Source organism: Euleptes europaea, chromosome 19 (genome assembly GCF_029931775.1).
Source record: "Euleptes europaea isolate rEulEur1 chromosome 19, rEulEur1.hap1, whole genome shotgun sequence".
NCBI lineage: Eukaryota > Metazoa > Chordata > Lepidosauria > Squamata > Sphaerodactylidae > Euleptes > Euleptes europaea.
The window spans coordinates 30,236,248-30,262,697 of NC_079330.1; the positions used below are offsets into that span (position 1 = coordinate 30,236,248).

The window sequence follows — 26,450 nt, forward strand, 5'->3', positions numbered from 1 at the left end:
CTTTTGCTAATTACAAAAACAACTGTTGTGGCATACCCTCCCACTGCCCTATTTACTTAGGACAATCCTGATGTTCTATTCCCTGTCTCTGGTGAATCATTGTCCTAATTTTGTCCCCAGTTTTTGCCTTTTGAGGATGCCCTATTAACATTTTGTTAACATGATTTGCTCAAGTTTTCATCCTTCAAGCTTCAGTTCTCTCCCCAGACTCTCTGAAAGTGAAGTCTCTGAATGAGCAAATGATGACTCTTGTCTGTAGCACATAGCCTTATCAGTGCATGTATGCTAAGGGGCGATGTAGCATCCATGCAATTTCAGCCACTTTAGGTCCCACTCAGGGAGGAAGGTAGAATATAAATAATAACAACATCTAGCCTGATTCGAGTCCAGCGGCATCTTAAACACCAACAAGATTTTGAGGGTTATTTGTCAGATATCTGGCTCACTCTGTGTAATCTGCCTTGAGTCCCTGTGAGAAAGGCAGATTATAAATAACCGGAATAAATAAAATAAATAAAAATAACAGAATGCAGGGTAATTTATATTTTGCTAGCATATCAGTTACCAAAAGAGCCATGACCCTTGGAGGAGAGGCCATTTATTTAATATTCGCATTTATAGCCCTTCCTCATTCCCAGTTTGACCGGGCTCAGGGCGGGTTACAACCTCTAAAATCAACAAAAACCATAAGACATTAAAATCAATAATTAAAAAACACAGCAAGCATAGCAATTTAAAACTAGATGGCATTAAAATAGTAGTAGTAACTGTCATGGACTGGACAGCAGAATCTCCCCCACAGATGACAAGTGGAGGGATAACTAACTTTGAATGGTGTTAGGTCAGGTTTCTATTAATGTAGCTGAACTACTGAATAGTTCTTCTCTTTGTCTTTTGCCCTGGAGTGCTGGGGCCAGCCAACAGATGATGCCACAAGAAAGTATCTAGAAAAGGAAGTTGCAACCTGCCTACTGGCATTCTTGATTTTATGGAATATTTGACCACAGTCAAATAGGTGGACAGTTGACATAATTGACTAGCTGTTGGACTAACATGCTAGCCCTTATATTGAGGTCATGCATATGTGACGTGAAACTCCTGTGTTTTGTCTTGTTTTTTAACTTCAAAGCTGGTATCGGCAGTGGCGACTTTCCCTCGTGTTGTTTTCTTGACCTAAATAACAACTTCCCTACCCTATCTGGTATTTGCCACATGGCATAAACCCATCTGGGTAACAGGCAGGTGGTGTTTGGAAGAGTTTATTTCAGATTTAACCCAAGCTGCACAGCAAGCAGGAATTTAGTAGGTGAAGCTTTTCCCAGCATGGAGATGATTCAAAGGAAAAGGCTTTCTCTATTAAATTGCTACTTGCCATACAGTTATTAAAGGCACGGGTGTATCTTAATTATTCCTTATTGCTCCTTTGTTCTGGGTGCAAAAAAAAAAGTTGGCAGCCGTACTATAAATACTTCAGAATAACACATTTGGTAACAGAGAAGGATGGCTATGAAATATGCTGAAGAAATAATTGGGTCTCCCCCGCCCCCACTATATAGACAAACATTTGAGCATTACTAAAACATGCTGCTAAAATATCAGTTTCTGGATTTGCTTTTCTGAATGAGTTGCACTTTTCCAGATCTATCTGTTTGTCTGTTTGTCGGTCATCTGTCTGTCATCTGTCTCCTCTAATCTATCTAATCTATAATCCTTTTTATCTAATCTATTTTATCTAATCTTATCTATCTATCAACTGTCTGTCATCTTTCTATCATCTCTCTTATCTAATCTAACCTATCATCTATTTTATCGAATCTCAGTGACCCAGATGGCCCTTTCCTGTTCAGTCCATGGTGATCTTTTTCTTTGGACCAACCTTGTACAGCAGATAACCAGAAGAAGTCCGGAGTGCACCCTCACTGCCTGTTTTCAGGAGGACGCATAAAGACTTCTTAATTTCAAAAAGCATTTAGGTCACATGTTTTTATGAGTTCACGCGAACACCAGTGAGGCTGAAAAGTTTTGTATACTCTGGCCTAGTTGTTGGATGGTGTTCTGATTATAATGTAGTTTCAAAGGGTAGCCACGTTGGTGTGCAGTAGAACAGTTAGATTTGAGTCTAGTAACACCTTAGAGAACAACAAGATTTTCAGGGTATAAGCTGTCAAGAGTCAATCTAAGTGATTTCAGTGTGATGTTAGCCACCTCGAAACCTTGGAGAAAGGCAGAACATGTATGTTTTAATACTTTCCCTCCCCAGGCATTCTCAGATGTGACTGACAACGTCAGATCAATTGTTTTAACCTCTGGAACTCTTTCTCCAATGGACTCATTTTCTTCTGAGCTTGGTGTGAAGTTTTCCATTCAACTTGAAGCGAACCATGTTATTCGGGACTCTCAGGTATGGTTGTTGCATTCAGGGGAGAATTTAACCTTGTGCTAAGTATGCCATAGCACAGGGACACTTCTGTAACACAGCCTCTAAACAGACCACAGCCAGGTCTAAACATGCAGTAAAATGAGGTGGTAGTGTGGGCTGTACCACTTCAAGTGATAGGGGCTGCTTTGGGATGCTCTCCCACATAAAACACACCTTGCAAATAAAGTAGCAGCACTTCAAGGGGAGATGCTGTAACTGTGATTGTTGGGTCCCAACTGCCATGAGTGTCAGAAAATGCTGCACTGGGTACAGGAAGGGGTTAATCAGGAATTAGGATTGCTAGTAGATAAGCTGTGTAGGACTGGTGTCTTGATCAGGAGAGAACAGTTCCTCGCAATGCAGAAAAGTTTTGTTATTTGCAGGCGAAATTTAAATTCAGTTTTGCACAAAGGAACCTTGATGCAGTAACTTTCAGCTGCACACACAAACACACAAAAACCTTGTTTGCAGTTACACTCAGGCTGCAAGTGGAGGGGGCGCACAATGGGGGTCCCGGGAGATCACCACCCCTACCTGCAAGTCCAGAAGAAGAAGAGTTGGTTTTTATACCCACATTTCTGTACCTTTAAGGAGTCTCAGAGTGGCTTACAATTGCTTTCCCTCCCCCTCCCCCACAACAGACACCTTGTGAGGCAGGTTGGCCTGAGAGAGTTCTAAGAGAACTGTGACTGGCCTAAGGTCACCTAGCAGGCTGCATGTGAAGGAGTGGGGAATCGAACATGGTTCTCCAGATTAGAGTGCGCCGCTCTTAACCACTCCACCACGCTGCCTCTCTTGCCATTGGATGGCCTCTTATGTCATTTCTGAAAATGTGTGACTCCTGACTTCCATATATAGGAAAGGATTGTCAGAAGGAAAGGAAGGTTTGTTACATCTTCGTACCTGGCCCAGAAAAATTCTGCTTAGAGGCAGGCTTTGGTTAGAACTGAACAAGTGGTAACTTTGGCTGATTTATGTAGGTGGAAGTCCATGTCGCAAAGCCTTGATTCCCAGGAAATGTTGGGGAAAATGCTTGGGGCAGCTCTTTCGCCATTATGTGCAAAAAAAAGAAAAGAGGGAAATTTAATTGTTTTTAAAAAGAGCATGTTAAAAAACCATTTATTTGGTGCAGTTCACTCTTTGGGATATATATTTATAATATCCTCCCAGTAGTTAAAATGGATCTATGCTTCAGCATTGCTAACAAACGGGGGGGGGGGGAGATTTACGAGTCTGCCCTCCTCCAAGCACCTGTATGTCAAAGGGCTGTTTGAGCGATGAATCTGACAACCTACTCGCCGGAAAGGAATTGTTACTTGCCCCAGGTAAGCGACTGTGTGCCTGACTGGCTGCTGTACATCATAAATACCTTGATTTGTTTCACCGTCAGATTTTAAAACAAACATTCTAGCAACGTAGCTTGCTCTGATAGTGTTCCTTAACATCATACATCTATCCATGCCTCTCTGGTTCTGTCTTTTCCTGTCATTTTCATATTGGATTCTTTTATAATGGTCACGTATGTTCTGTTTTCCGTACAGGTGTGGGTCGGTACCATTGGAGCAGGCCCCAAAGGGCGGTCACTGTGTGCTACTTTCCAGCACACAGAAACCTTTGAATTCCAGGACGAAGCAGGGGCTCTCTTGCTGTCCGTCTGCCAGACGATTGGGCAAGGGGTGCTGTGCTTTTTGCCATCTTACAAGGTAAAGAAATGCCAACTGGGGTTCTTCAGGTTTTTTTCTCTGAGATATTTAGGAGTGTGATTGACACTGATTGATCTATCATCAGCCCTCCTTCTGCCCACCAGGGCATTCTGACTGGCTTGTCAGAGATGACCTCTGTCAGTTTTATTTCTTCAGAGTCAAATAAGGTGTTCCTAATTGACTTGCAGGTTTTCATTCCACAGTGAGCTGTCCTGGAAGACCAGGTGGAAGAGTGTTCTAAAAACATACCGTACTTTAAAACCACAAAAAAGGAAGTTTGGGGCTAGTATTGAAAAAGCTGTTCCCATACGTACATTTGTGGGAAAGCCCTAGTTTGAAAAACAAACATCATCCAGACAAATCACCAGCATCCAAGTTAAGTTCCCTTGTATACTGAATGAGACCATTGGTACATCTGATGTGGCCTCCTGTAACTGGCAGTGCCTCTCAGGCAAAGGCCTTTCTGAGGCCTTCCATCAAGACATCCTTCCAGGCGTTGAATCTGAGACCTTCTGCATGCAAAGCCACATGAAGTGGATGGGGGAGGCCTGGTCATAATGGGGGTGGGGGTGCTGCTGTTTACTTTCTGTTTTGGAGGCTCTCACTTTTATAGCTAGGAAACATGATGCATCAGTTCTCCCTGTGCAGGGATGACCTGCATACCCTAGCACTGCTAACCTCAATCATTGAAAATCACAGTGTCCCGTGAGAAATTCTAAGGTGAACGTAAAGCAATGGCTCTCAGAGTCTGAGGCAGACTTCCCAAATAAAGGTATGGAGAGTTGCTTGAGGGGAGGTGCAGATTCTTCCCTCAACATACTTCCTGTTTGGGCCTGCTGATGGTGGCTTAAAGCCTCTCACTTCTGTGGATTAATGATCTTGAGGGGGGGGAGTTGGCTTGCCACTGTTCTTAATTTCTCCAGCTTAAACCTTTGAAAGGGGGCGTTTCCCAGATCTTTTTTGTTATCCCCCCACCCAAAGGGAGGACGGTTGATGGCTGACAACTCATCAAGGTTTTGGTTTACCTTGGTAAACGTACTGAGAAAATTTAAATGGTTTTACATGGTTTTGGGAAGTTCCAAGGAGAAATGATAAAGATCCTATTACATCACATAGTTATGCATTAATTATTAATCTAATTCATGTGATGATGATTTTATTTGATACATGGCCACCTTGGGTTTCTCTCATATTGTGAGAATTTATTTTTGAACTTTTGAGCAATTCTTTCTTGGATATTTGAACAAGGTGGCTATTTTTCAGGACCATAGTCTCTGATTTCCTTTGGTTTCTTCATCACACCTATGTAATAAGAAAACATCTGTATATATATATCAGTCACTTAGAACCATACAATAGAATCATAGAGTTGGAAGGGGCCATACAGGCCTTCTAGTCCAACACCTTGCTTAATGCAGGATCAGCCTAGACCACAGCAATCAGAATACCGCCCTCTAACCTCATTTTGGTTCATCATCTTGGGTTATGCCACTGCAAAAGTTTGGGCGGAAGCCATGTTTTCTTAGACCAACTGCTGTACAGGAGTTGCACTACATGTAGCTTCTATTTTAAAACTTAAAAGTAGTTTTACAAAAGAAAATAGAAAAAGAAATAATCTTATAGGAGGGAGGGGGGAAAGCATGTATCATTATATAATGTACATTTCTTGCTTTTTTGGCAACACATTTTTTATCTGCTCTGCAGAAAACAGTAGTCAAAAGATGTTCTTGCAGTTACTGAAACTGACCATTAGGTGACCACATTAGACTGCAAAATGCAGAACTGTTAGTACAAGCCTGCGGAAGGCACACCGTCTCTCAATTCTTTGTGCTTAGGCTCTGTTTCATGCCTCTGAAATGGGGTCTTTCACTCTATTTCGAATTATTGCATTTGCACCAGCCTTTCCCAATCTGTATAGTACTAGTATTGCGCCTTAATTATCATAAATATTTGCATGGTTCTTTAGCGAGTTCAGTGTCCTTTTCTAATTGAGATGTGGGTGACTGCTCCCCACCCCGACGGTCTTTTTCCACAGTGCTGCTTCGTTCATGTAGACTTGTGGCTTGTCTCTTCCCTATTCCACGTTCATCCTTACGATCTGTTAGGAAGAGGGGCCTGTATTTTAGGCATCTCTTCATGTAGGAGAAGGCCACTGAATTCCAAGGGAAGTTTGCACAACAAAATTCCCCTTCTCCCCACTTCCTTTTGCATGAGCATACTCAATCAGCGCACGGTCCCTACCACTGAATTAACGTTATGCTGCAGAGCTTTGTATATTTTAACTTCTGAAACTATTCTTGTAAAAGCTATGCTTTGTATGACATCACTTACTCCCACATAAACCTGCCCATCAGTCAAGTCTGTCAGTAGAGGCCCAGCTTTGTGTTTTAGAAGTGGGCGGGACACTGAGATACAAGGCCTTTCCAGTGGTGGCACCTTGACTTTGAAACTCTGCTGCCACAGGTGTTTGCCTGGCATCGGGGCTGTTGAAGTTTAGGTGCCAGGTGACAACATGCCCTTAACCCAGACCCATTTGGGTGTTTATTTTCCTCTCTCTCATTATCTGTTTGATTATTTGGAATGTAAGCTGAGTACCGTATTTTTCGCTCCATAAGACGCACTTTTTTCCTCCTCAAAAGTGAGGGGAAATGTCTATGCGTCTTATGGAGTGAATGTGTGTGTTCACTGGAGCCGAACCGCCGAGAGGAAAGTGCTGGGGTTCCTGTGTCTGTCCGGCGGTCTGTCCGGCGGAGCGCTGCTTCCCCCTGCTGCAGAGAGGAGGCTGCTGGGGTTCCCTTTCATAAGGTTGCCTCCCCTCCAAACCCCACCTCCGAGCCCATAAGGGTCGGGCCCTTTCGCCCTCTTCCGGGTTGGGCGGCGGTCTCTCGACGCGCTGCTGGCCCCGCCCTCCCCCTGACCGCGCCCAGCCGACGCTCAGCTGGCCGGCGGGGGTGCTGCGCCCTGCTCACTCCTGCGCCTGCTCCCAGTGGCCGACCTGAGGGTCTCTGCCCGTTTCCCCTCCTGGCTGGTGTCCTGCGGAGGAGAGAGAGGGAGTGGGTAAGCCTGCGTCCTGCCGCCCTGGCCTCCCCCAGGCCCCGGTGTCAGCCTTCCCCCCATCTTCCCTCACTTCCCCGTTTGTGCCGGGTGAGACTGGACGGCCCTCGGCGGAGGGGAGAGAGACATCACGCTACGTCCCGCGATCCCTGCCGGAGGGTCCATCGCGGGACACAGAATATATTTTTTCTTGTTTTTCTTGTTTTCCTCCTCTAAAAACTAGGTGCGTCTTATGGTCAGGTGCGTCTTATGGAGCGAAAAATACGGTAATATTGTGAGTTTGCTTAAGTTTTTTTAAAATGTTGCTGCCTTTTTCTATTTTAGTGTTTTTTAAATTGTATTGTTATGTTGTTTTATTGGTTATTTTATGTTATAAATCATCTCATGAGCCATGGAATGAGAAGCCATGTCTAACTGAAGAATGTCCATCCTTAATAGTGAGTTTGTTAAGGATTGGCACCATCAAATGTTACAATGATTTTATGGTTTTTATGGTCTCCCTAGAAGGCACTGGCAAACCACCTCTGTTAGTCTCTTGCCATGAAAACCCCCAAAAGGGGTCACCATAAGTCGGCTGCAACTTGACGGCACTTGACACACACACATGGTCTCCCTAGATATTTGGTATCCTTTTCTACAAATTAAAATTGGAGGTATGCTTCTCCCTTACTGTAGAAGTGGTCTTGTTTTTATGAGTAAAGACTACAAGCCCTCAGAGAAGTCTCCCCTCTGCTTTGGAGCCCTATGACTGGAAGGGAATAGAAATGTGACATTCAGCCTTCAGCAATGCACTGTTAATATTTAATAATAATTTGGTATTGTAGCCCGCCTTGTTAATAGCAGTGCCAAGAGGCAAGAATATAAATAACTTAAATATTGAGCATTTGTTATGGGTTGAGACTGGTTTTAGAAGAAGCACTTCTTCACAGTGTTTATACCTTTGCTTCCTTTTTCTAAGCTTCTCATAGCTGAGGTATGCTTTTTCCAGAATCGGAGGCACCCTTCACTCACGCAGTCAAAAAGATTTACTTAGAATAAGTAAATGTTTTCAACTTGCATGAGTGAAGGGTGGCCTCCATTTCTAATTCTAGAAATATCCTCCTTTAAGTGTCTCTGCATGAGTCACTGGTAAGGGTATACCATGTGGTGAGAAGTACAGAATGTATTTTATTGGTGCCACCAGTACCTTCTTTAGAACAGTGATTCTGTTGCATCTCTGCATTGAGAATGATTGAATGATCCAGTTGCAGTGACCTGCCCCCCAGTGGAGATTAATTGGAAGGAGGCCAAGCCAGAACAGTTAATCATGCAGAGACACAGTAGATAGCCTCTTCAGTTGGAGAGTGCTCACAGATACTACACTTGATCTTAGTCAAAAGGCTGAGAAGCTCACAGAAGCCTTTTAATTATCTACTTGATTTATTCATTGTTCCACATGGTTTGGGAATGACTGATTTAGCATAAGAAAAACATTACCATTTGTTGTTCCTTGAGAAGTCCCACATAGGGGTTCTGTACATGGTTCTGTAACATTGTAAACATTGTAAAGCTCCAGCTGGGAAACTGGTGCTGTTGCCCCATACCTTGAGAAGAAGAGTGTTTTTTTTTTTTTTTTGGTCATTGTTGTTCTTCAAGCCAACTTGCAGTCCCCAAGGGATGGGCCAAGGTCCTTCCTGTTCATTCCTTCACTCCCACAGTGTGTAAGTTATAAAAGCCAGTGAAGCGTGAGAGATACCAGCAGCAGGGAAGGAGAATGTGCAATGTGACTGTACAGGTGACCACTCAAGAAATATTCTGTTCAGAACAACCAGTTGCCTCTTTTATGGAAATGATTTTATGGGAAGTGCATGAACTTCTGTGGGTGATTACCAATTTCATCAGATGCTGGCGCGCAAGAACACGAGTCGCGGCTAAGCAGTCTGTTTCTCCTCCTGCCCAACCCCACGGTCACCTTGTGACTTCCACTTGGGGAGATCTCAGTAGCTGCTAATTTTCCCACAAAGAAACACATGCTTGCTGCGCAGGCATCTTCTTGCTCTGCTTTGAGGGCATTCTGCATTTTGTTTTCCCCCAGGTTTTTTTTAAAATCAATTTAGGCAGGTATAGGACAAAGAGGAGAAGTGGCAGAATAGAAACCTGCTTTAATCTGCATGAGAGAATCCTGCTGGACATGGAAGCGATGGTCTGGCACCACCCTCTGAGAGGGTAGAAAGGAAATGGAAGCACTCAAGTGTGACTTCTGCTTGTGCCTAGCAAGGCCCACAGATGAATCATCAGCTCCTTGAGGACCATGGTATCAAAGGCTGCTGAGAGGTTGAAAGCAATGTATCGAGACACCTGGGATTTGTTTCTCAGCTCAGATGATAGCCGTGCTGAGCTCTCTGACTTTAAAGCCATCCCAAAAAGGGTGGAGGGCAACTCAACTTCTGGCAAGCATCTTAGCAGTTTTGCTGTGCCACCTAATCCCTGGGTTCCCTTTGAAGAACCAGAGTTCAATTTTATATCTAAAATTACTGTCCTGTGTTCCGAAATACATTTGTTTGAGGCATTCCTCCCACCCAAAAAACACTACATTAAAACACTTTTCTCAGTAGCTATTGCAATACGACCTTGCTGCATCTATTGTTCTTACATAGCCACAAACCAGTTCAGCAAAAAGTCAGTCCTGTGGTAAGAATTGCCTGTAGCTCAGAAGCTTTTGAAAGCTGGGATTTCTTTCCGCCTTTCTCTTCAGTCTGTTGGAAGCACCACTGATGAATTAACACAGATATACTTGGGCATGCAGGCTAGTAATGTTTTTTGTTGTTCTCTGTTTGTACCTTTTGTGGACTACTTTTGCAAGTTTGAGAGAGGGCACTGTTGCATAGATTGGAGTGCCAGGATATTTTGGGGTGGGGGTGGGGAGGACAAAGTAAGTAAGGGGCTTTGGGGATTGAACCAAGAACCGGGTGGCCTGAAGTGGGGGTTCTCAAGGGTCAAGTAGAGGATGGAGCAGATTTGTTCCCTCTTGATCCAGAGGGCAGGGCTAGAATTAATGGGTGGAAATGACAAGGCAGTAGATTTCAGCTAAATATTAGAAGGACCTTCCTACTGGGAAGAGCTGTTCAGCAGTGGAGCTATCAGCCTCAGGGGGTAGTGGACTCTCTCCACTGAAGGTCTTTAAGCAGAAGCTGGAAGGCTGTCTGCAGGAGATGCTATAGTTGTATATTCCTGCATTGACCAAAGGGATTGGACTAGACGACCCTCCAAAGTGCTTTGCAGCTCTGACACTTTAAGTGAGGTACTTAGAGCCATACTCCAATTACACTGCATTTTATCATAATTTATATGGCATTTTGCATTTTATCTTTATTGTCTAATTTTCTTGTTTCATCATTTAATTTATTTTGTAAAGGCCTTTGGTTAACTACAAATAAATATTACTTACTTACTTACTTAGAGCTATGGGCTTACTCGAAGGGCATAGAGGGGATTTTGGGTGTGCACAGCAACAGCCCTGAAATTCGTAAGAAACACTGGATTAGCCAAACCTAGTCGTTTGACCTCTTGCCCTTCTCTGCTGAACTGGGTCCTGTCTTTTACCTGGTGTTCTTCAGGCTCAATCCCAGCTCCAGCAACTGGGCCGGAGGACGCACATGCCAGATTCAGAGAGAGAGAGAGAGAGAGAGACTTTAATGGCATATCCTGAATCATTTTAACTTGGGCTTAATTTTTACCACATGAGTATAAAGTAGGCTGTGCAATCGAGCCATTGGAGATGTTCTGTCTGCAGCATCTCTGGGGTTTCATACAGTGATTTATGATACTGCACACACACACACACACACACACACACACACACAAAAGCCGGGAGGGTGAGATTAAGTGACCCCGTCTCCTTTCTCTAGGAGCAGAGGCTAAGCAAGCAGATGATGAAGCCCCCATGGTTAAGAAAGGAATTTGCTAAAATCATTTTTTGTTGTTGAAAAAGTAGGGTGTTAAAAGATCTAGGACTGGCAAGTTGCACACGAATGCCAGCGTAAGCAACCGCCTTCATATTAGATAGCTTTGAGGTTCTTTCCCTTTCCCTAATATTGATTGCTGCACTCACTTGTGTCGAGAATTTAGCTGGAGAGTATCCAAAGACCCTGCAGTCTCTGTCTAGCCCCTAGCAAAACCCAATCCCATTCTCAATAACTGCTGTCATAAATAATGCGTATAAAACGGTATTTGCATTTTTTAAAAAAAGGTAGTTTTTTTAATTTCCCCTTTTTTGCAATAAAGTCTGTCAGAAATGAATGTTTTGTCCATTTGAAAAATACAATTCTTCCCCTCCCCGACACCCGCTTTTTAAATAACATTCAGATCAAAAACTTTGATCTTTAAAAAAAAAAGCTTTAGCTTCATATGTGTGTAGGTGGAGTTTAAATTGTACTCTTTAAAAATTTTGTGGCAAGAGACAGACTAAAGGTTTGAATGTGTGGCAGTGGGAGAAAAAACAGCGATGTTAGTAATAAAAGCACTTCTAGTAAAATCGGTAGCAAGCCTGGCAAGCACACCCTATAAAAGGGAATATCAGAAAGTGAAAAGATTACTCAGAAATCTAAGGTGCTTTTAAACAAGATTAAGATAAGGGTCATTAGGGTGCCTGTCGCCGACCTGTCTGCATTTAAATGCATCCTGCCTGGTGTCTATATCTTGGAATGATTCGTTCAATATGTGTCATATCACAGTCAAAGTAACCAGCAAGGAGAAAAATGCTAATGCTTATAGATTTCAAGGATGATCCATCATGCTGATAACCGAACTTCCCTTGCTGTCTGTGCACAATATGGCGTAATCTTTGGACATTTCTCTTTCTCTCTAGTTCTGTTCATGATTTAAGCCACTCTTGCTTAACTTTACTCTTACTGAATGTTGATTTGGGAAGGATCCAGAATAGCTTTTGCACTAGCGAGAAAGTGTTTATGAACAGGCATGGGAGTGGGCTGTTTGCCCATTTCCCCTTTTGACTGCAGCTTTGCTTGCCTCAGCAGACACCCCAACCCCACCATCCAGATGTCCAGGAACAACTTGGGGCATAGCAGCAGTGACAAGAGGAGTTGCCATGGAGCGGGTGTGTCTGGAAAAACCCCGGTGTGGTTGTACAGCGCTGCAGTTCCGCTCTGTAAAGTGGCGTTGGTGTTTTAAAATAGGGAAGGTGCTATACCCAGTTGTTGTGGTTGGAGGGGATCGGACCTAAGCATCTTCTTTCAATGCACCTCTGCTCTGAATACCATGCTTAGGGGCAGTGGGTCTACATATATTTCTGCACCAGCCATGCTTTCCTCTTTCCTCTCTCCTTGTACCCCCTTATGCATCCTGCCTGGTGTTTATATCTAGGAATTATTCATTCAATATGTGTCATATCAAAGTCACTGTAACCACGAAGGAGAAAAATGCACAAATGAGCCCTTACTTAATGGCTTCAATTTTTGTTTTTTTTGGGGGGGAAGCGTGAGAATAAAGTTTTAAGGAGAAATTTACATAACCTTCTCAGTGGTGGCACCAAAACTTTGGAACACCCTCCCCAGGGAGATTCGTGTGTCTTCCTCTATAAGTGTTTTGCCAGCAGGTAAAGACTTCTTTTTGTTTTGTCTGGCATAACCCCCCAAAATGGTTACTGGCCCTCCTTCTAGGGTTGTTTGCTTATGTGTTTTAATTGAATTATTTTATAATTGCTCAAATGTTTTAATGTTTTTTATGTTCACCACATTATGGACCCTGATTGAGTGGCAACACAGCATTAAATGTTTTTAATAACAACAACAACAACTTCGAAGGCTTCTGTTTCAGCCATCAGCAGATGCTTTTTGTTGCAGAGATTGAGTACACGAGAGGTGAACCAGCCATGCCTGGGCCACCATATGTAACAAATCTGCAGAACGTGCACAGCAAACTGTGTGAATGTCTCCTCATATTATCCATGTTGGCAGCTTCTGTTCAAGAGTGGCAGCTGATTCACGTGTCTGTGTTGCTGCATGCCTGCTCTCTTTATATAAAAAGAGATACATGGACTGAAATAATCTGAAAAAGTGGTTCTCAAACATTAGCCCCTGTATCTGAACTCAGACATCTGTGTTCCAATGGGGGTTTCCCATTGGTAAACATGGAACTTGCTACTTTCACAGTTGCTGCTGCTAATTGTGAATGGGCACACACACTTAAATGCCAGATATTCCTTCAGTAAAGATGGAAGTGTCATCTTTGTCTTTCACCTTTAAATGCAGGTTATGTCTTATAACCAAATCAAAATGTGTTAATTTTTTTTTTTTTTTTTTTTTTTGCTGTCAAGTCGCAACCAACATATGGCCACATTCAGGGGTGGTTTGCCATTGCCTGCCTCTGCGTAGTGCCCTGGACTTCCTTGGTGGTCTCCCATCCAGAGACTAACCAGGGCCAACCCTGCTTAGCTTCCGAAAAATGACAGGATCCAGTTATCCTGGGCTAGTGTTGCCAACTTGCAAGCTGGGCTTGGAGATTTCCCAGAATTACAACAGATATCCAGATAACATGGCTGCTTTGGAGGATGGACTATGGTACTATACCCTACTGAGGTCCCCCTCCCCAAATCCCACCTTCCCAAGGCTCCATCCCAAATCTCCACAAATTTCCCAATTCAGAGTTGGCAACCCTAACCTGGGCTATCCAGGTCAGGGTTATGTTAATTAAAGATTAAGGTGCAGGCACCGGGTCATTCCTGACCCATGGGGTGACATTACATTACAACATTTACTAGGTGGACTTTGTTTTCGGGATGGTTTGCCATTGCCATCCCCAGTCGTCTGCACTTTACCCCCAGCAAGCTGGGTGCTCATTTTGCCAACCTTGGAAGGATGGAAGGCTGAGTGAACCTTGAGGCGGCTACCTGAAACCATCTTCCATCAGGATTGAACTCAGGTCGTGAGCAGAGGTTTGACTGCAGTACTGCAGCTTACCACTCATTTCATTAAATAATGAGCCATTCATCCGTTCTCATTTCTTTCCTTTTTCTTAAAGAGCTATAGCATCCATCGACTGAAATAGTAATTGTATAAATAGTTTTTGCATATAGCCACCGAGAGCCTCCTCAATAGCTCTTTAACTCTAGTTGACAGATGTTAACTCTGTCCTTTGCGATGTAATCCAAATTTATGCATGTTAGGAATGGCAGAATATTTGGAAATTAGAAAAGCCATTATGATAAAATAGAATTTCTTTTTGCTAGAGGAAACTAGCTGAAGGTATTGACTTTTAAACAAGGAGTTTCTCTGCAGTACCCAATTTCTTGTGAAATCTGTTTTCAGATATAAAGCCTTGAACAGCTGAAGAAGGTTATGAAACTTGCATTCTAATCTCACTAAGTTAAACATAGCTTTTGTAATAAAATCAATGCAATAAAAGATGAGCCAAATAAAAAATGGGAGCAATTGAGGATTGGGCCAGTATGATTGTATGTTTTCTCCTTCTGTGTACCAAAATAAACATCCAAATGTTCATGCACAGACATCTTTGGTGGGGGCAATGAATTATGTGGCATCTTTGTTTTACATCAAGACGTTTCTGTGTTTAGTGAAATGCTCTAAAGCATGGCTGAGGAGGGGGAATCATTGCCTCCTAGTGCCCTTCAGCAGATAATCTCGGTGGCTCCAGAGATCTCTACTGAAGACCCTGTTTTCTTTGGCTCCCATATTTGGCAATTTATAGTGCTGCCCTAGGCAAAATTATATCCATCTGTGTCCACTGGCCATTTATACCTCACTGCAGTTCACAAAAAGTGAAATAACTTTGTGGGATAATTGTTAGTAAATTTTTGAGTCTGTTTTTTATTGAGGAGCCAATCTTATCCCTAGTTATGTTTATTGCTTGATTGGTATCTCAGATTTTGGTAGGTGGAGGAGTTTGGGGGTGGAGGAGAGGTTGCCTTGTTTGGCAGCAGGATCAGGAAAGAGTTGTCTCTAAGTGAGATTAGCTAATGAGACTTGGGTCTTGACTTAACATCTTTGGGCCCATCCATAATGCTCTACCTTTTAGATCAAATGTGGACCTCTGTCAAGGGGTTTATTTGTTCTCTATTATTCTTGGGAGGAGGGCCAGTTAATTTGTAGGAAAGAAGAGAGTAAAACCATGAACACATTGGATTTATAGACAATCCCTTCCCATGGGCTTTGGGTGGAAAAAGAAGAAGCTAGTGGATGTACACTCCCATCTTTCATTCATTCATTCACACCTTTATTGCATAGATCTCCCAAGTACATCAATCAGTCATTAAAATACAGCATATAAATGATAAAATATCAAGGATGTACACTCCCATCTAATGAAGTGAGCTCTGACTCACAAAAGCTAATGCTGGAATGAATTTTGTTAGTCTCTAAGGTGCCATTGGACTCCTGCTTAATAAGCTAATTAGTCTATCTTTCCTATCGTTGATCACCAAAAGCAGTTTAAATTTTAAAAACCCATCAGTACCCCTGAAAGGTGAACAGGGCTGAGTTTGAGCTAGGCTTCCAGGGAAAGGACTTCCCCTGAGAATGCGTCGCTAGGCACCACAGCAGACCTGCCTTAGTTTATAAATAGTGTATTTAAGAGAGTCCTCCCAGTCATTCTGAAAAGGTCATAAAGGAAGCAGTGCAGGGGAGGTGGTCTCACAGGTGTGTCGTTCATGCTGTTGGTGTAACTAGCCTTTGGGTCAGAACATGGGTGTTTCCCATTTCTTTGCACTGCCATCTTCTCCAGGGAGAAACTATGCAAAATCTTATTCAGTTAAACACTTTAAAAAATTATCTTCATGGCTACCTAGTAAGTTTTCCACTTGAACAAAAATGAAGTTTCCTTTCTAATGCAGATATTAACTTTCTTATGACTTTATCTCTGCATAGATGTTTCCTGCAGGAACATCTATGTATCCGCTGTAACGTTCATGACCAAAATCCACCTTATTTCGCCTATCAATTTTTAAACTGTGTACCACCTTTTAACATTTCTTAAAAGGCCGTGGGAACTTTAAACTCAAAATTTAGCTTGACGCCTGGGTCAAGTAGCAGGTACTTTTAGCTTGTGATAATGCTGAGTTTCATACACTTAATGCCCTGGATACATGCAGAAAAGTAAATGTGCTCCAACTGAGCCATCTCTACTGGATGAATCAGGGATAAAATTTCACTTTTCTGAATCTGGCTCTTGTCAAATGGAGGCCAGATCTTTTACTAGCTTTTATACGAGTACAGTAGAATCATATCTGAGATACTCAAGTCAGAGTGTAGGAAGGTGAATCCGTAGACAAACTGAAAGGGACAGTAAATCTAAATTTAATTTGTTTTTGAGAAAGCCTTGTATTCATTCTAAAATTTCTTCCAAGTAATTGTTAGGTTTACTGTGAATCCTTCCTTAGGCATGCAAAGTTTGCTAAATACCTGGGTAAAGAACTAATATTGACTTATTTCATGATAAGAAAAGGGGGAGAGAAGGAGAGTTTTATGTATTAACGTCAATAAATTGACAAAAGATGGTAGTCTGTTTAGTCAGGTTTGTTTAAAAGCATTAAGATTTGAAGCACTGGCTGTTAAAGTGAGTCAACGGCAACATCATGAAGTTTAAACAAATGCCAAAAAAACATTTTCCAGAGTACAGGGATTGTAACAATACCATTAATGAGGGCAAAGAGGTTTTAATGCAATTTGCACATTCTAAAGTTTCAAAAAGAGGGTTTGAGTTAGTGCATTATTAATGTGCAGAACATCTGGAACTGTGCAAAAGCCTCAGACATTGAGCAAGTGCAGAGTTTCCCCACTAGGCCTGATGCTGACTGATTTCCTCCCTAGTGAGATGGCTTGTTTTTAAGAAGTTTGAGACAGTAAAATGACAATATCCAGATAAGAGAGAAACATTCTGTGTTGTGTGTGTGTGTGTGTGTGTGTTGGAGTGTTGAAGTTAAACTCTCAAATTAGAGTCCTTCGCATATAAAGCCATAGCACTTCTATCATGCAAGAGCATCCAAAGATTATTTTTAGAACCAAGTGTCCAGTGACTTAGGCCATATTCTAACAGACCGTGCTAAAACAACAACCCTAAACTGCTGTTCTCACTGGCAGGAATTGCTGTGGAACAAAAGCCAAGACACATTTGCCTGGATGTAATGTGAGTGCGGCTGATAACTATCCCTTCCCAAGGTACTGCCTACCACCAGAGTCTATGACCAGTATCATACATAGAGGCGTTGCATCCCAGCCTGATAAATTCTGTAGAAATATCCAATTTTGTTGCCTTTGCTTGTGTGCCTTTTTATTGATTTGCTGACTTTAGTTAAGTGTTCTCTTATATCTTACCCCCCCCTTTTGAGGGGCTTCTCCTTTTTGATTAATGTGTCAATGTCTCCATTGTGGCAGCCTTATGGAGCAGCGGCAGCTCTCATTTAATAAAATCTCTCCTCCCAGGGTATCTTCTTAAATTTCCCTTCTAGCATGGCAGAAGGTAAGGCTGCACATCTTGCCAGGGTAAAGGCCCTTCTATGATTATTTATCTCTAAATAGTGGAAATAGGCTGCTGGTGCTAGGATGTATTTAGAACGGAGGGGTGCCATGAATAGAGGTGCCCTTGCTAAATCTGCTTGTCTCTCAATGTCTTTAATCTTTTGGGATATAATTAACGTAGCTTGTTCCCACCCTAACTGGAGTAGTGCTAGGGGTGTAAAGCCCAAGTTATTTAATTTGTCTTCTATGGCTATCACCAATTTTGACCTACAGGTGTCACAAAGGGTCAGTGGGAGAAGACCCTTAGGGTTGAAGTTAATTTTTAGCCTGAGATATATTGAGGACAGGACAATCCTTGCCTTCACCTTCACCATGCCAGTTTCTAAACGGATCAAAGCGTTTGGAACACATCTTGGCAATTGTAGGGCAGCTCTAAGGAACTTGGATTGCACACGCACAATGGGAGTAAGACAAGAGGGTGGAGAATCAAGTTGTGTTCCATATAGCATTTGTGCTAGGGTTTTCGCTTGATAAAGTTTAAGTGCTGCTGGAATATAATGTGCCCCTTTGGTCCGGAGGAAATTGATTATTAATCGAGCTGATCTTTTCCCCAAATTGGCTACATGGGTATTATGGGCCAACTTTGAACCAGATGCCTGGATTGTCATTCCGAGATATTTATATTGGGTTACTTGACATGAGCTAAAGGTTTGAAGTCTCAGTTGAATTGGAATAGCATCAGAATGTGATGAACGATCACTTCATGTTGGTTTGGTGCAAAATTCAGTGAGTGGGTCAGAAGATGGGAACCTTATTTCATTCCCTTATGGTAGCTTTGTCATTTCAGTCTTGGGCTTGTTCCTTATGTCACTTCAAAGTTTGGCTCTGGAGTTTTCTGCATGTTAGAACTACATGGGTTCCCATTTTGCCAATATTTGGCACGGCTAGCGCCAGAACAGCTTGGGGGGATTGCCTGGTCTATGGTCATTATGTCATTCCCAGTCTGAGGGAGGAGAAGGTTCCATTGCTTCTGCTGCCCGCCCCCATCCTCCATAAAAATTATAACTAACTTTTAAAAACAAGAGGTGAGAGCTTGCTCCAATAGAAACTGTTTTCCTGCTCAAAGAACCCTGATTTAACAAGGAAGTTCTGCTTTCAAAAGATAGACATGACTGTGGAGTAGGATGGGATTAGTGTGGAGGAGCAGCAGTTTTCTCCTCTCTGGGTGTGCAGGGTGAAGCAAGGCCAAGAGGAATCACTGTAGCCTCTCCTGCTACCTGCTCCCCACCCCCAGCAAGCCATCCCTGAAGTTTCTACTCTGCCTGCTCTAAACACTGGTGGATGGCAGGACTCTCCTCCTCCACCTCTGATTTTCGGCTTGTAGGGGAGGATTCATCTCCACACATTGAAGGGGAGGTTTAAATCAAGCCCTCGATAAAAAGTTTTAGTGATATTTTCTAAGTCTTATTGTCCCAGAAATTTTGTCTAGCCATCTGAAAGGGAAAGGCCACTAGAAAAGATTAGGGATTGAAAGAGCTAATAAAGACATGGGTAGGGGGTGCAGGTTCTAAAGATAACCAGAGTGGAAAGAAGAAAATATTGCAAGTTATGTTGTGTTGTGCATGTGAAGTTTTAAGGAGTTTTTAAGGAGCTGGAGGGGCTAGAAGATACTCGATACTATTGAGCTTGGTGCTGTGGCTGGAGTGAGTATCATCATCATGTATTATTACGGTCATTGACCAAACAAGTAGTTTAAAAAATTACCTTTACAAACCGATTTCAATAGTATAAAACCGATACATTTTAGTTAAACACTAAACAAAATATTAATATCTTTGAAATGAGTACAACTGCTAAGGAAACTAATTGGAGTGAGTAAAGCACTGGAGATCAGAGTATCGGCTGCTGGAGTACTAATTACTGACTGCTAACTGACTCCTACAGGGCAAGTCCTGCGAAAGTTTGGAAGTTGGAAAAACTGACTTCTACAGGGCAAGTCCTACGAAAGTTTGGAAGTTGGAAAAACATGCCTGTTATATTGGGTGCGGTTGAACACAGGTGCTGCTGCAGTCTTGTTTGTGGCTTCCTAGAGGCATCTGGTTGGCCACTGTGTGAACAGACTGCTGGACTTGATGGGCCTTGGTCTGATCCAGCAGGGCCTTTCTTATGTTCTTATGTTCTTATGTAGTCGTCTGGATGCCCCCTCCCCCCTTCTCCACTTGCAGGAAAAAGTACCTCATTGTCTTCCTCCATCATCCTCTGTCTGCTGTGATGGGGAGTTTTGACTGTGCTGGCTTTTGTGACTCTCATGGGCCCTATTGATGCTGCCGCTGCTGTATTCCCTTGCTGTTGTTGCGTCCCTCGTCGGCTTTAGACTGGTTCTCCGGCGTCCGCTCACCTTGGTGGTTGACTGTGCTGCAGGAATCGTCGGGCTCATGGTCAACTGGTTTGGGGGCTGCAATCAGAGATGCTACCGCCAAGACTTCACTGTTTGGGGCTCTGGCCGTTCGGCTCTCTGCGGGCTTCAGTCCTTAGTCATTTGGTGCTTATCCGGGAGGCTTTCTCCTTCAGAGTAGTCCCCGCCCTGGAAATCTTTGGCATTGATAGTATAGGCCTGGTGTGGGACACTGAGGAGAGTGTGGCTATTTTGCTGGAATACCGACCACCTAGCACACAAGCAGATACCTTGCCAAACGTGCTGGAGATGGTGGCAGACTGGCCCTTGAGATACCCCAGGCTTATAGTCTTGGGGGACTTCAATGTATATGTAGATGCAACCTCCACCACTCTGAACCTAGTAGAATCCATGGCAGCACTAGGACTCTCCCAGGTTATATCAGGTCCCATACACCAAGCAGGCCACATGCTAGATCTGATCTTCATGATGGGGTGAATGTTGGTCTAGTCTATGGATAGGATGCCATGGTTGGAACATTTTGCTCTGAGGGCCTGTCTGGACCTACCAACCCTGCCCTGCATGGGTGGCAAGTGGATTTATGCTCACCCCCGGAGTCTTATATATCCAATTGGTTTCCAGAATACTCTGCGGGATCTGATATTCCCAGCAACTTGTTAGATGTGCTGATGAAAGACTGGCACAGCCGTCTTTCGAAAGCCATTGACAAGATTGCACCCCAATGTCCTCTTCGCCCCTCTCCAAATTGGCTCCTTGATATACCTTGGACCTTAGGGCCAAGAAACGGGAGCTTAGACAACTGGAGCGAGTTTGGTGTCATACTCACGACGAAGCTTCAAGAACATCTTATAGGCTAGTTATGAGATCTTAGGAGATGGCAGTGAAAGCCACAAAGAAAGCATACTTTGTGGCCTCCATTGCATCTGCAAGCTCTCGTCCACCACAATTATTTAGGGTAATTAGATCTCTCACATCCCTATGAGGGGACTCTAAAAATATTAGTAATTCAGCCATTATCTGTGAAGCTTTTGCGAGCTTTTTTGCAGATAAAGTCTTGTCGCTCTGCTGTGATCTCCTCGCCAGTGTTAATGCAGTGACTGTCTTTGGGTCCTGTTTTAGATCAATTTCGACAGCTCTCTCAGACCGATATAGACAGGGTTCTGTCAGCTGTGAGGCGAAACACTTGCCTCCTTGATCCATACCTGTCCTGGCTGGTGAAAGCCAGTGTCGGGGGTGGACGAGCTTCCCTGGAAGACATTATCAAACTGTCCCTGGGTTCAGGGGTCTTCCTGAGAATGATGAAGGAAGCAGTGGTGATGCTGCTTCTTAAGAAACCATTTCTAGATCCTTTTGATCTAGACAACTACTATCCAGTTTTGAATCTTCCGTTTCTGGGTAAGATAGTTGAGCGAGCGGTGGCTGAGTAGCTGCAGACTTTCCTGGAGGAAACATCAGCCCTAGACCCTTTCTAGTCTGGCCTCCAGCTTGGCCATTGGGATGGTGACGGTACTGGTTGCCCTCACGGATGAACTCCATAGATAGCTAAATTGGGGCAGGTTGGCACTGCTGTTGTTAGATCTCACTGCAGCATTTGACATGGTTGATCACAATCTTTTGACTCACCACCTCACCGACATAGGAGTACATGGGACTGCCCTTCAGTGGCTAATCTCATTCCTCCAAGGTCAGGGACAGAGGGTGATGTTTGTGGGGAGGGTCTTGACGCGACGCCCTCTGTTGTGTGGAGTCCCACAGCAATCCTATCTCCAATGCTTTTCCACCTGTATATGCGTCCTCTTGTCCAGCTTGTCAGGAGTTTGGGGCTGAGTTGCCATCAGTATGCTGATGACACCCAGCTGTATCTGCTGATGGGTGGTCAGCCAGACACTGTCCTGGAACAGCTGGCCAGGTGTCTGGAGGCTGTGGCTGGATGATTGAAACAGAACCGCTTGAAATTGAACCGTTTGAAATTGAAATTGAAATTGAGTGAAGACGGGGGTCCTGTGGCTGGACTGGAAAGGTTCTGGTGGGGAATCCAGCTACCCTCTTTTGACGGGGTACTGCTGATATCAGCTCCCTCCATCAAGAGTTTGGGGGTGACACTGCATGCCTCCCTGTCATTGGAGGCCCAGGTCACAAATACAGCTCTGTTGGCATTTTTACATCTCCGCCGAGCTTGGCAGCTGATCCCCTATCTGTCCTGTACTGACCTGGCCACAGTGATCCATGCGATGGTCATCTCTAGACTGGACTACTGCAACTCTCCTTATGCTGGGCTATCCTCTTGAGGCTGCTCCGGAAACTTCAACTGGTCCAGAATGCGGCAGCTCAGGTCCTTACAAGGACCCCTACACAAGAGCACACATACCGTCTGTGTTCCGCCAGCTGCACTGGCTCCAGAGAGAATACTGGATTAGATTCAAGGTTTTGGTACTCACCTTTAAAGCCCTGAACGGTCTGGGACCAATATATTTGCGAGACCGTCTCTCTTATTATGCCCTCCAGAGAGCATTGCACTTGGCCAAAAACAACTTTCTGGTTGTCCCTGGCCCTAAAACCATGTGGTTGTCCTTAACTAGGGCCAGGGCCTTCTCGGCTCTGGCCCCAGCCTGGTGGAACTCTGTCTAATGAGACCCATGCCCTGCGGGATTTAACTCAGTTTCGCAGGGTATGTAAGATGGAGATGTTCCACCGGGCATATGGTTGAGGACAACGACGGCTATATCAACCGACTGGCCTTCCCCTTTGCCCTTCTGGCCTTCCTTCCCCTTCCCCTTCCCTTTCCCACCCTTCCTATTTCCCCCCTCCCTTTTACTTGATCCTCTTACACCCCTGTTGTTGGTGTCTCCTCCGTCTTGAGCCAATGGGCCTCAGAAGTGAATGGCCTTTTTGACAAACATCTGGCACAGCTCCTTGGCAAAGATATTCCCTTGGAGCTGGTCACTGAGAGAGGTCGCCATCCCTATTTTAATGAGGGTTGAGTTTTAAGTTTTACTGGAAGTTTTAATTAGAAGAAGAAGGGTTGGTTTTTATATGCTGACTTTCTGTACCACTTAAGGAAGAATCAAACCAACTTACAATCGCTTTCCCTTCCCCACAGCAGACATCCTGTGATGTTGGTGGGGCTGAGAGAGTTCTGAGAGAGCTGTGACTAGCCCAAGGTCACCCAGCTGGCTTCATGTGTAAGAGTGGGGAAACCAACCTGGTTCACCAGATTAGTCTCCGCCGCTCATGTGGAGGAGTGGGGAATAAAACCCGGTTCTCCAGATCAGAGTCCACCTCTCCAAACCACCACTCTTAACCGCTACACCAGAGGTGTCAAACTCAATTGTTATGAGGGCCGGATATGACATTAATGCCACTTGGTCAAGCCAGTCCATGCCTCACCAGCTCAGATTGAAATTGAGGGGTGGAGTGGCTGCTTTGGCTGGCTCACGGGCCGGATAAGAGGTCTCAAGGGGCCGGATCTGGCCCACGGACCTTATGTTTGACACCCCTGCACTGCACCACTCTGGTGTATTATATGTCTTTGTGTATGGTATTGTACTGTGTTGTTGGAAGCTGCTCTGGGCCTGGCGGTGCCGGGGAGGACGGGGTATAAATTGAATAATAAATAAAGTCTAGAGCTTGCTTGCTGAATTACTTATTCAACTACTGAACGATAGCTTTTCGTTCACATAGGGCATCTTCTGGGCTACACGAAGGCACCTGCTTCAGTGCTTGCAAGGTTGCTACAACCTTTCCACCAGCCTCGGTTTTTGGAAGGAACAGAAAGTTTCCCCTCCTTCTGAGATCAATTTTCATCCCGCCGAGAATGGCTTTTATCCACAGCGTCTCCTTCCCATCAGTGGGGCTGTGAGACCAGACCGGGATGGATGGCTGAAATGCTATTAAGTACGGAGCCATGAGAAATAATAGCTCTTAAATTTTTAAAGTTGATACTTTATTGTGTACAGCGTAGTTGGGTATTTATTCACTTGCCTCTGAATCATTTTTTAATCTGTCAAGTTAGGTTTCTTTGCTTGGTTGGCTGCTTGCTAATGGTTAATGCAGACAGGTATGGACTGTCCGGGTTTCATACTTTCAGTAACAATGCAGAAGTGTGACTGTAAATCTTTGGTGGATTATTAACTTCTGAGTTGATCCTTTTTCCATGGCAAAATGGGGAGGGGGATGAGAAAGCAGGACCTGCAACTTGATGCTAGACTTATGGCAACAGCTGAAAGTGAGACTGACCAAGCACTGGACTTGGAATTTTAAGTGGCCATGGATACTTCTGTGCTAGCCTGGAAGAAAAGCCAGTGTGCAAGAGAGTTTTCAGGAGTGGTGATAGAGGCAGTCGGTATTGTGACTTGGGTTTAGAATGGCATCACTTCTGTCCTGTCCCACAACTTCCCGGGGATGTAGTACAGCCATGGAATATGTTCAAAAATTCAACTTCCCAATAATCTCCGTTTCCATCTTAAAAGCAAAAATGTTTCTAGCCCTCATGGTTGCATTGTAGTTGAAAAGGCACAAGGTGGTGCTTGGTAGAGTCTCAGAAACCAGTTGCTGAACAGGATTTTCAGTGGTCAGAGGAGAGAACGCGTGTGCCCTGTATTACACCTTCTCACCTACCCTCTGAGGAGAAGAAAACCCTGGTGTTCAGCTATCTTGTTTGACTAAATGAGCATCAGCTATTGTCCCTCTTAAACCTATCTCCGCTTTTAAAAAATTGTGGTTCGTGATAAACCAGTCTTGTTTTTCATCTTCCTAGCAGAGATTATTGTTAAAGCAAAATCATTTATTAACGGGAAAGATCATAATGGGCAAGGGTCTCCTCCCCTCTATCTCATGGCCTGCTAAAGCTGGAAGACTGGTGAACATTTCAGCAGCATTTTAAAAATGAAACACTAGAATTATTGGGGTTGGAACCTACAGATCCAGGCCACTGTAGGTGATACTTGGCTGTGGTACAGAGAGCATTCTCCTGGTGCAAGAGGCCTCTTGCCCTTGAGAAAAGCGCCTCTGCTACTGTAACAGAGACATGGGATCCAATCATCAGTCCCTATTAAAGTCTGCATTTTTTAGCACTACTGAGTGTGTGTGTTCATCTGCAGATAGCAGCATCTGGAGCAAAGATGTGGTCTATGAAGGGTTCTCTCCTTGATCATACCTTAGTCATGGGGGGAAAGAGTTGGAAAGTCAACAGTGATCGAACTGAGGAACTTGCCTCATAAGTGCATAGAAGGAGAGATGGACCTTCAAGTATGTTGGTTCCACATTCTGAAGGGCTTTACATATAAGGACCAGCATCTTGAGTCGTATCCAGTAGCCAGTAAAGAGATCTCCAAATGGGAGTGACGTGCTTTCAGGCCTTCCCTCTGATAGCAAATGGGCTGCCCCGTTTTGCACAAGCTGAATTTTCCATTCCAAGGCATCTTCAAGGTTAGCCTCACGTAGAGCCTTGAGGTTATTGTAGTGGCCAGGACAGCAGTCTGCAAAAAAAGGGCGGGGGGGTGATCTTCTGAGCCATATGCAGCTGAAAACATTTTTTTGCTGGCATGCCAACCACTTCTCTATCTGGCAAGCAGAATCAAACAGAACTCCTAAGCTCATCACAGATTCCTTCAAAGAAAGTTGGACTCCCCACCCCACCCAAGAGCAGCAGCCTCCCCAACCAACATAACTTCCATCTTATCATGGCTTCCTTGCCATCTGGGATAGCTCATCCAACAACAGAATTACGAGATAGGCAGCCTGGAGAACATAAGAAAGGCTAAGCTGGATCAGATCAAGGTCCATCAAGTCCAGCAGTCTGTTCACACAATGGCCAACCAGGTGCCTCTAGGAAGCCCACAAACAAGACGACTGCAGCAGCATTGCCTTCCTGTGTTCCACAGCACCTAATATAATAGGCATACTCCTTGGATCCTGGAGAGAATAGGTGTGCATCATGACTAGTATCCTTTTTACTAGTAGCCATAAATACCCCTCTCCTCCATGAACATGTCCACTCCCCTCTTTTTTTTGGAAATGATTTATTAAGCACAATGCACAGCAATTAAAGTAACATTAAAAGCAATGAAGAACAGATACAAAACACAGAACATGGGCTGAGGAAAAATGTGCAAACTTCTAATTAGCTCTGTTAAGAGGAATTATCTTAACTTCTTAATAATAACAACTCACAGCGTATTACAATATAAATGTAAGATTAAAACATACTATTTTAAACCAATTGTCCACTTTAGATTAACAAGATGGCGTCCTAACTCCATAACTGCTTCTTAGAAATGACAAGAATATCCTCAATGGTGATGGTCTAAGGGTCCACTCCCCTCTTAAAGAATCTGGTCCCCTTTAAATCAACCAACACAGCCTCACCCATTTGGGCAGCTACACACTTG

General features: G+C 43.9%; 1 protein-coding gene across 1 annotated transcript in view; it reads left to right on the forward strand.

Moving 5' to 3' along the window:
• The window catches only part of BRIP1 (BRCA1 interacting helicase 1), a 189,686-nt gene that overhangs the window by 64,845 nt on the left and 98,391 nt on the right, over positions 1-26,450 (forward strand). The window contains exons 12-13 of the mRNA XM_056865031.1: positions 2,261-2,401; positions 3,961-4,122. Coding sequence (XP_056721009.1) covers positions 2,261-2,401; positions 3,961-4,122 — 303 coding nt within the window. The remainder of the gene's footprint in view (positions 1-2,260; positions 2,402-3,960; positions 4,123-26,450) is intronic.